Source organism: Nothobranchius furzeri, chromosome 11, assembly GCF_043380555.1.
Source record: "Nothobranchius furzeri strain GRZ-AD chromosome 11, NfurGRZ-RIMD1, whole genome shotgun sequence".
NCBI classification, from domain to species: Eukaryota; Metazoa; Chordata; class Actinopteri; order Cyprinodontiformes; family Nothobranchiidae; genus Nothobranchius; species Nothobranchius furzeri.
Genome location: NC_091751.1, coordinates 25,951,222 through 25,961,042, shown reverse-complemented (window position 1 = coordinate 25,961,042; position 9,821 = coordinate 25,951,222). Strand labels below are relative to the sequence as shown.

The window sequence follows — 9,821 nt, the reverse complement described above, 5'->3', positions numbered from 1 at the left end:
GTTTCATCACAATCCTTATGGCTGTTTGAGTTGAAATGATCCTTTTCTATAGTTATCACTATTATTAACAACTGTGTGCCTAACGTCACTGCTGCTCAGTTCTTCTACTATTCATGTTTGATATTGAGCAGAAATTCAGTAGACGACACACTGATGCAAATGGTATATGCACCTATATGTCTCTGAGGTCCAGTCGTCTGGGTCTGGTAGCTGCCCACACCAGCAGCATCCTGTGTGGATCCCCCAGAACCAGGAACTGTCTACATTTACACTTGAGATCAGTGGACTTTAGAGCCATAAAACATCTTCTAAAATCGGTCTCCTGTAAGGTACTTTGTGACTTTTGTCTTAAAAGATTATACATAAAATTTTACTTCCCCCACCATGGTGTTGGTGACAGAAATGACCCACAACCACACAGACTAACCATGCACACACAAGCAGTTTTGATACGATTCAACTCATCAAACATAATGCAACTTCATTATCTAGTAAAACTAATTGTGTCTCACACACACACACACACGTCCTTCCCATCTGTACCGGGTTGGCCCGGGTAGCCCCAGTCGGCCCCAGCCTGGCCCGGTTGATTCCACACATCCTTGCCTTAAGCCCATGTGGGCTGATTCTACCCACCAATCAGAGGCTTGCTCTAATGGAAGGTGTGAATTTGCTGTCAGCAGTGGGTGTGTTGGTCCTGGTCGGCCTGAAGCAGACCCCCTCGAGAAGAGGGCCGAGAATGAGCCTTGGTTGGCCCGGAAAAATACCAGGCCACCCAGATATGTAAACAACCTACGCTACCCGGCCCGCGCCGACCCGGTACAGATGGGAATGGCCCAAGAGAGAGAGTGGCCCTCTCCCAGAGACCCACTGCAAATTGATTTGAACTCCATCAGCTGATCTTGGGTCTGTTTGTCTCCATCTAATGGACAAGAAGAGACATTACCAGGCCAAAGACAGGTTCAACATCTGCTTAGCTATCAGGAACAGAATCATTCAACTACTAAACTAAATCTGAAGATTAAATAAAACAAGTCAATGAAGGTGAGAAGTGCTAAAGCTAGCATTCTGCAGCTAACGGGGAAGATCACGTAACAAACACAAACATTAGGCGTTCTCATCCGATGAAAGTCTCTGACCTCTCACACCCCTCTGAAGGTTTTAGTTGGACCGTCTTTAATAAGACCAATCAGCTGTTCATCCATCAAACTCAGAATTTAAAAACAAATAACTTTTCTGCTGTTTTGAACCAACTTTCACGTGTTTTATGTTTGTTATTAATAAAGATCAGGTAAAATAACACAGCAGAAAAACCTTTATTTGAAGAATTAACAGTAAAGTAAAAAAACAAAAACAGATTACAGAAGCAACAATTCTACAAACCAGGAGGAGAATAGCAGGAACTCTTCCAACTATCATGTATGCACCTTTCTTCTCTTGACCGTATTTTGAATGAGGAGTAATATTATGAACCCAGATTGTAGAGAAATAAACGGATCTAGAGCCAAATGTTTTAAATGTAACCTTATGATTTCTACTCAAAGTGAGCCCAAACTCCTCCTGTGCTCTACAGAACTTTGGTACCATCTGGTGGCTGGAGGCAACATTGCAGACCTGAAAATCAGATCCTAAAAAAACAGGAGGTCGGGACAGAAGAAGAAAAGTTCTGTCCCAGACAGAACCCGTCGCCAGCTGCTTGAGCTGGTTGTTACCAGTAAATGCTTCAGGCGCTGAATGAAATTATTGTGAATTGTTTCTAATCTTTGAGATTTGAACCAGGTCACAGACCTGAAAAAAAACCCAGCAGGTTATTCCATCGAGTCTCCGTAACTACAGGCGAGTTTCAGGTGTAGATGGGCTCCGGCAGGAGGGAGGGGAGGTAATCCTGCTGCGCTGAGATCTCCGGGGGCTGCCAGCGACTCTCCATCAAAGCATCATACAGCTCCTCGCTGTGTTCCATGAACTTCCTGTTGGTTTCCAGAACATCCACCTCCAGACCAGGATCTTCAATAAACAACAGGAAGGATGGTGAGAGTCATCAAAACATCATCAAGGTGCATCTAAACAGTAAAACACCTCCGGGTCAGTCCCAACTCCACTAAGCCAGACAGACACCAACAACCAAGGAAACACTGTGAGCCTTCCAGGCCTCAAGGGCTGGTATCCAGCATGTTGAAGTGGTTTCTCTGCTCCAACACACTTGATTCAGTGAATGAATCACCTGTGCCGCAGCTCATCAGGCTCTGCAGAAGCTTGTTAATCACCTGCTGATTGAAATCAGGTGTGTTGAAGCAGGATTAAAACCTTAACGTGCTGGATACCGACCCTGCAGGCCTGGAATTGAATAACCCTGCTTTACAGTGGCAAGTTGGAGCTGGCCACGCCTACCCATCCCCACCTCAAGCTACTATAAGCTGAGAAGCTCCTACAGGCCCTTCTCAAAAAATTAGCATATTGTGATGAAGTTCATTATTTTCTGTAATGTACTGATAAACATTAGACTTTCATATATATTAGATTCATTACACACAACTGAAGTAGTTCAAGTATTTTATTGTTTCTAATACTGATGATGTTAGCATACAGCTCATGAAAACCCCAAATTCCTATCTAAAAAAATTAGCATATCATGAAAAGGTTCTCTAAACGAGCTATTAACCTAATCATCTGTATCAACTAATTCACTCTAAACACCTGCAAAAGATTCCTGAGGCTTTTTAAAACTCCCAGCCTGGTTCATTACTCAAAACCGCCATCATGGGTAAGACTGCCGACCTGACTGCTGTCCAGAAGGCCATCATTGACACCCTCAAGCAAGAGGGTAAGACACAGAAAGAAATTTCTGAATGAATAGGCTGTTCCCAGAGTGCTGTATCAAGGCACCTCAGTGGGAAGTCTGTGGGAAGGAAAAAATGTGGCAGAAAACGCTGCACAATGAGAAGAGGTGACCGGACCCTGAGGAAGATTGTGGAGAAGGACAGATTCCAGACCTTGGGGGACCTGCGGAAGTAGTGGACCGAGTCTGGAGTAGAAACATCCAGAGCCACCGTGTACAGGTGTGTGCAGGAAATGGGCTACAGGTGCCGCATTCCCCAGGTCAAGCCACTTTTGAACCAGAAACAGCGACAGAAGCGCCTGACCTGGGCTACAGAGAAGCAGCACTGGACTGTTGCTCAGTGGTCCAAAGTACTTTTTTTCGGACAAAAGCAAATTTTGCATGTCATTTGTAAATCAAGGTGCCAGAGTCTGGAGGAAGACTGGGCAGGGGGAAATGCCAAAATGCCTGAAGTCCAGTGTCAAGTACCCACAGTCAGTGATGGTCTGGGGTGCCATGTCAGCTGCTGGTGTTGGTCCACTGTGTTTTATCAAGGGCAGGGTCAATGCAGCTAGCTATCAGGAGATTTTGGAGCACTTCATGCTTTCATCTACTGAAAAGTTTTATGGAGATGAAGATTTCATTTTTCAGCACGACCTGGCACCTGCTCACAGCGCCAAAACCACTGCTAAATGCTTTACTGACCATGGTATTACTGTGCTCAGTTGGCCTGCCAACTCTCCTGACCTGAACCCCGTAGAGAATCTGTGGGATATTGTCAAGAGAAAGTTGAGAGATGCAAGACCCAACAATCTGGATGAGCTTAAGGCCTCTATCGAAGCATCCTGGGCCTCCATAACACCTCAGCAGTGCCACAGGCTGATTGCCTCCATGCCACGCCGCACTGAAGCAGTCATTTCTGCAAAAGGATTCCCGACCAAGTATTGAGTGCATAAGTGAACGTAATTATTGGAAGGTTGACTTTCTTTGTATTAAAAACACTTTTATTGGTCAGATGAAATATGCTAATTATTTGAGATGGGAATTTTGGGTTTTCATGAGCTGTACGCCAAAATCATCAATATTAGAAACAATAAAAGGCTTGAACTACTTCAGTTGTGTGTAATGAATCTAATATATATGAAAGTCTAATGTTTATCAGTACATTACTGACAATAATGAACTTTAAAAAAAATGCTAATTTTTTTAGAAGGACCTGCATATCCTTTCCCACGCGATCATCTGTTTGACAGAATGGTAAAGAGGTAAAATGGGTTAATAAAAGCATTACCTGGTCACTAGTGCATCTTTCATCAGCATTTTTATCCTTTTGAACTTTAACCTAAAGATGGTCAGAGTTGAATTGCGGGGCCACAGAAAACACGATGAGGGTAAATAATCCCGATCAGGGAACTTAACCCATTTAACGAGCAAGTAACTCCCATATTAACTTTTTGTTGCTGATAACCTGCATAGATGAGTGTCTAATGGTGCTGTACACAAGTGTAATCATTAGTGTGGCACTTTAGTGCTACTTACTTTAAATTTAATATTTCAGCCCAAAACCATAATTCTATCTCATTCTTCAGGTTAAAACTCTGCTCCACACTCACGTAGAACCAGCTGTGGCTGATGGCTAAGCTGAAAAACGTGACGTCAGCAAATTATTATGTGGCTGCACTGCACTGGTCTCCAGGTGAGGCAGCTCCACCTGGCTCAGCCACTCACCTGCTGATGTGACACGTTGGCGCTCCGAGCCGCTCGCCTCCTTGAAAAAAACGCCCCCCTCCCCTTTTCATCTAATGATCGTGATTAACAGGAAATCCTCCAGAATGCAGCAGAATCTGTGTCTGCTTTTTTTCCTGAGCGGTAAGTCTTGCGCGAGTACGCACAAGCGCATTAACAACTCGTTTTTAGACTGAGAAACTGGCAGCGCATGCAGGGCTGTTGAGGGGTGTGTGGTCTACCACTGCCTCAGTTAGGGATGGGTACCGAATTCGGTACTTTTTAAGGTACCGACCGAATTCCATAGTACCGACCGAGCACCGACTCACGTCATTTGAAACGGTGCCTCGTTTCGGTACCCGTCCTTCATAACGAGAACTTGCCTAGACAGCTGCGCATGCGCAAGAGCGTTATGTCATCGGTCGATGCGAGCCAGTTGTAAACAGAGCAGCATGGTAGAAAGAAGGAACGCTAAAGCTTGGGTCCACTTCACTAAATGTGATGGGTAACGATGAAACCAGCGACAACGATCTAAGTGAGACATCCTCATCTTAATCTGCTCCGGTAGGTAAATAAAATGTTTAAGACAACGCTAGCTTGATATGTTAGCTTCCGTTTCGCTAATGGTGCGTTCGCCTTCTCCTCGGAACTCTGAATTTCTGACTAGAAGGACATGAACGCGCTCTAAAGTTTGGCTTCACTTTACTAAATGCGACGGGTGATTGGGTGAAGATGAAACCAGCGACAACGATCTAAGTGTGAGGCATCATCGTTTTAATCTGCTCCAGCAGCTAAATAAACTGTTTAAGATAACGTTAGCTTGGTATGTTAGCTTCCATTGCTACCGTTGTTATCAGCTAATGGTGCGTTCCCTTTCTTCTCGGAAATTCTAACTTCCCAGTAGGAAAAATCAATTGAAAAAGACGGCAAAAGGAATGAAGATACACAGTAAATTTAGTTCACAGTAAAGATGTTTGCTTCAGTTTAATTATCAGCTTATAAAACTACAAGGACAATGTTAAAATACAAACAGCTGAATGTTATTTATCGTGATATTTATCAAATATGGTTATAAATTGAGAAAAATAAATATTTAATTATAAAAGAGAATTAAAATAATAAACACTCAAAAGTATCGAAAATTGGTACCGTTAAGTACCAGTATTGATGCCTAGGTACCGGGAATTAGTACCGGTATCGATTCAAATGTCAAAGGTACCCATCCCTCTCTCTGTCCGCCAGGCAGCGCCTCTTTCAGAAGTGTTTTCCTAACAGGAAGTGTGGATGAAATACATCTCCACCCATGCCTTGACTCTCACTTTAACTCCTTAAATCCTACTTTACAGTTTGTGTTTGAAATGATTTGACTTTGATTTTTTTTTCTTCATCAGATATCAAAAACACTTCTAGACCCAACCCTCCATCCCAGCACTGACCTTCCACCTCTTCCTCCTCTGGAACAGCTTCACCTTCCTGGAAAAAAGAAGAATTATTTCAGTATAAAAGCTTTCATTTAATGGAGATGAGCTGAAGGTGCTGATCTTAGCAGGCGTACCTGTGGAGGGGGATACTGACTGTAGTCATACTGTGGGTAAGTGTAGCCGTACATTCCTGCTGTCTGATCGTAGCCCCAGGATGAGTAGTACCCAGGATAGGCCTGGTTCTGGTACTGGTTATACTGGTCATAGCCGTATTTGTAATCAGAACTGGACTGCCAGGACTGTTTGTTCTCCGACTGCTGCGGCGGCTTGTTCCTCAAACTGAAAGCGAGGAGGAGATGTAGAAGAAAGCTGTTGTTGTTCATCTCAAAGTCAAACAACAACACAGAGAGAGAGAGAGCGAGACTCACTTGTTAGCAGCTAAGCTCAACCTCAGAGGTTTACTCCCCAGTCCGACGGCACCCTGACACTCATCCAACGCTCGTTTCTGGAGCCGCTCATCCGGGAACTGAACAAAACCACAACCCCTGGAGAGAGACGAGTCAGGATGGCAAAAATTGATCAGAAACGGGCCTATCCAGGGTCAGGAACTCACTCTCACTGAAACAGATGAGCTCCCACATCAATCTCTCTAGTCCACGAGTAGTTAATGCTAAAGTTTACTGATATGACGTCTTAACTACTTCACCACCACTTACTTGGAGTTGCCCATGCTGTCAAGCACAACCTTCCCACCTCTGCAGGACGGGTAGCGGTTATAAAAGAACTCATAAAGCATCCCGTCGTCCACCTCTGGTGTTAGATCCCCCACAAACAGCGAGAACATCTGACTGGAACAGGGAGAACAGACAAAGGTTATGGACTCAACAGACAGCAGAACATCACCCATAACCTTTGGTGTTCTGCCTCTCACCCAGCTTCCTGCTTCCCAAATGTGGCTCGGTTCAACTTAAATCTTGTTGGCTGCACAAACAAATGACACAAATTGAAGTCTGACAGGTTTTCAGGAGTTTCCATAAAAAGAGAAGCCCGTACGAAGCTGAGATGTCCTCACCGGACTGGCTCCTGGTAAAGATTTTCCATTGATTTTACGAAGGCACCTTTCAGCTGTGGCCTCATCCGTCATCTCCACAAAACAGTAGCCCAGAGCACCCCTTGGAGACAAGCACACAACACAACAAGTCAAACCAGTGTTAGAGAGCCACCCGACCATCTGTGGAGGGAGAGCTCACCCAGTCATCTTGTTCCGGATGATGCGAACATTCACCACCTGCTCCCCCATGGTGGAAAAGGCTCTGGTAATGAACTTCTCGTCCATGTAGGTCTCCAGCTGCACAACAGAATCTTTATGTTTTACATTATTTACGTTTAATCACTTTATTTATGTTTTTTTCTGATTTAATGAACACCACATGCATCCGGTCACAGCATGACGCACGTAACGCTTAAATCTGAACATCACCTACAGGCTGTAGTTACGAAACAACCCGATAAGCAGAATGTAGTAACAGGGTTTAGTAGAATAAAAAAAGAACAATCTCGATCTTTATTTTGAAACGTGACTCCATAATGCCGCGTGCTTTCACAAAGTGTGAGCGCCGTCCATTAACAGAGCCGGTGGTTTTCCTTCTCTAACAGCAACGAGTTGAATCCTTTTAGAGAAGCTGCCTCTGATATGAACATTAAACAGCTGGTTTCTGATGAACCTCCGGGTCCACACCAGTGTTAGCTGTGATGCTAGCTGATGCTAGCTCCGTCTGTTCTAACTGAATGATTCAGTCTCAAAACAAATGTAATAAACAGATTAAACTCACGTTGCCCATCCATAACGTACTCATGATGATACGATAAAAAACCTGTAATTTCAACCCACTTTTAGTAGAATGTAAACTAAAGTTGAGCTGAAACAAACAGAAATGGAAGACGTCCTGTTCACGCATGCGCACTGCTGCTCGCTGGAAGCGTCTTTTGGAATTCTAGGATGTCCAAGGAAGATCCCGCCTTTCTAGCCTCTGATTGGCTGGAAGGACTCTACTACGATTGGCTATTTCGTGCAAGAGGAAACAGTCTTCCCTCTGCAGGTTCTTATGTTTACAGCCAGATCTTGAGGAGTTTTTTGAAGAAAATGTGAACTCATCGATATAATAAACGTCCTTTCCTGTTTAGCAACAAACCAGGCCCAGTTTCTTTCATAAAAGAGCCTGAAAAACATCAAATGTGAACCTGAAATAATTCTTGTAGCATTGTATCACACTGTAAACTGACTTTATATCTGTCGGGGTCATATTACTTCATTATTAGGCTATCCTGCTTTAATAGGTTAAGGCTGTTTACAAGTTAGAGCACATCTCTCATCATCAGATTAATGTATATCATTTAATCAAAAATTAAGTTAAAGCTGATTATGATTTAGACCTATTTTTCACCAGTTTTCAATATTCTAGAGAAGAAACAGACCTGATGCACACAGCTTGGCAGAATAGGGCAGTTTTATTAAATTTCATACCCAGGTAAAGCACATATGTTTATCCTATGTACTCTAATGCTTCAGAGCCAAGAGATAAGTAAGTCCTACAGTTTGATAAATGCAACAAGATTTAAAATTCACATTTTATGTTTTTCAGTTTTCTTATGAAACATAAAATATGTTGCAAACCAGGACAGAATGTTTATTATAGCACTAAGTTCACATTTTCTTTACTAAACTTCCCAAACCAGCTTTCTGCTGGTGGCAGAACAGTCAGGACTCCTCATTAAATCAACTGATCTACAGCGAGGACAGCCAGTTTGCTGTTAAATGAAATAGCCAATCGTAGTGGAGCTTTTCTAGCCAATCAGAGACGAGAAAGGCGAGATCTTCCTTGGACATCCTAGAATTCCAAATGACGCTCCCTGGAGCTCGAGTAAATAAAAACTTTATTGAAGACATGAACACGACACGTCCAATTCAATAGAATGGAAGCCCATTCCCGCTACTCAGATAAAATAAATATCTCATAATATCCATGGATCATTTTTATTTTATATTATTTTTATTTTATTTTGTTTTGGGAAGATAAACCCACCTGAGATTAATCATTTCATTTTCGAGAAGGTCCTTCCACTACCTTACAGTGAGTAAAGAACAAGATAGCTGAATCAATAAGCAAAAGAGGAAAGTCCAAAGACACAAAGGACAAACAGACAGAAAACGTGAAAAAAATACAAACAACTACATGAAAAAATAAAAACAAAACAACAAAAAGTTCTTCAGGTTGGTATAATCAGGGATTATTAACGCTCAGAATTGAAGGATTTAAATGAGCGAGCTACTAAAGAACAGCATGTCCTGTTTGATCTGAATCATAGCAGCACCTGGTGTTCAGTATGAAAAGTGTTTCATCACACAATGGGTACGGAAAGTGTACAATCCCCTGTCTGTTTTTTACCTTTTGTTATATTGTAGCCATTTGCTAAAATCAATTAAATTCATTTGTTTTCTCATTAATGTACACACGTGGCACCCCGCATGGACAGAAAAGCACTGAATTTTAGAAATTTCTGCAGAGCTAAAAAAAAATAAAAGACAAACAGATTTATTAGGTGGTCCTATTCAGACCCTTTGCTGTGACACTCATATCACAGCATCATAATCATCTTTCCATTTCTAAACATCCTTGAGATGGTCCTACACGGTCACTGGAGTCCAGTGGGGTTTGATTCTACTGACTGGACTTGATTAGGAAATCCACACACCAGTCTATATGAGACCTTACAGCTCACCATGCATGTCAGAGTTGTAATGTATGACTAGATGTCTTTTGAGGTTTAATTACGATCAATAAGATTTGATGATTTCTATA

The 9,821-nt window shown here is 42.6% G+C and overlaps 1 protein-coding gene across 1 annotated transcript; it reads right to left on the bottom strand.

Moving 5' to 3' along the window:
• Positions 1-1,297: 1,297 nt before the first annotated feature.
• LOC107383276 (tRNA selenocysteine 1-associated protein 1) lies at positions 1,298-7,935 on the bottom strand. Its single transcript, XM_015955803.3, has 9 exons — positions 7,794-7,935; positions 7,212-7,309; positions 7,034-7,133; positions 6,893-6,942; positions 6,678-6,809; positions 6,390-6,506; positions 6,096-6,300; positions 5,977-6,013; positions 1,298-2,004 (listed from the first exon to the last, which is right to left on the bottom strand). Exons 1-9 carry the CDS (start codon positions 7,917-7,919, stop codon positions 1,844-1,846), a joined length of 1,026 nt encoding a protein of 341 aa, XP_015811289.1. The 5' UTR covers positions 7,920-7,935; the 3' UTR covers positions 1,298-1,843.
• Between the last annotated feature and the right edge of the window lie 1,886 nt (positions 7,936-9,821).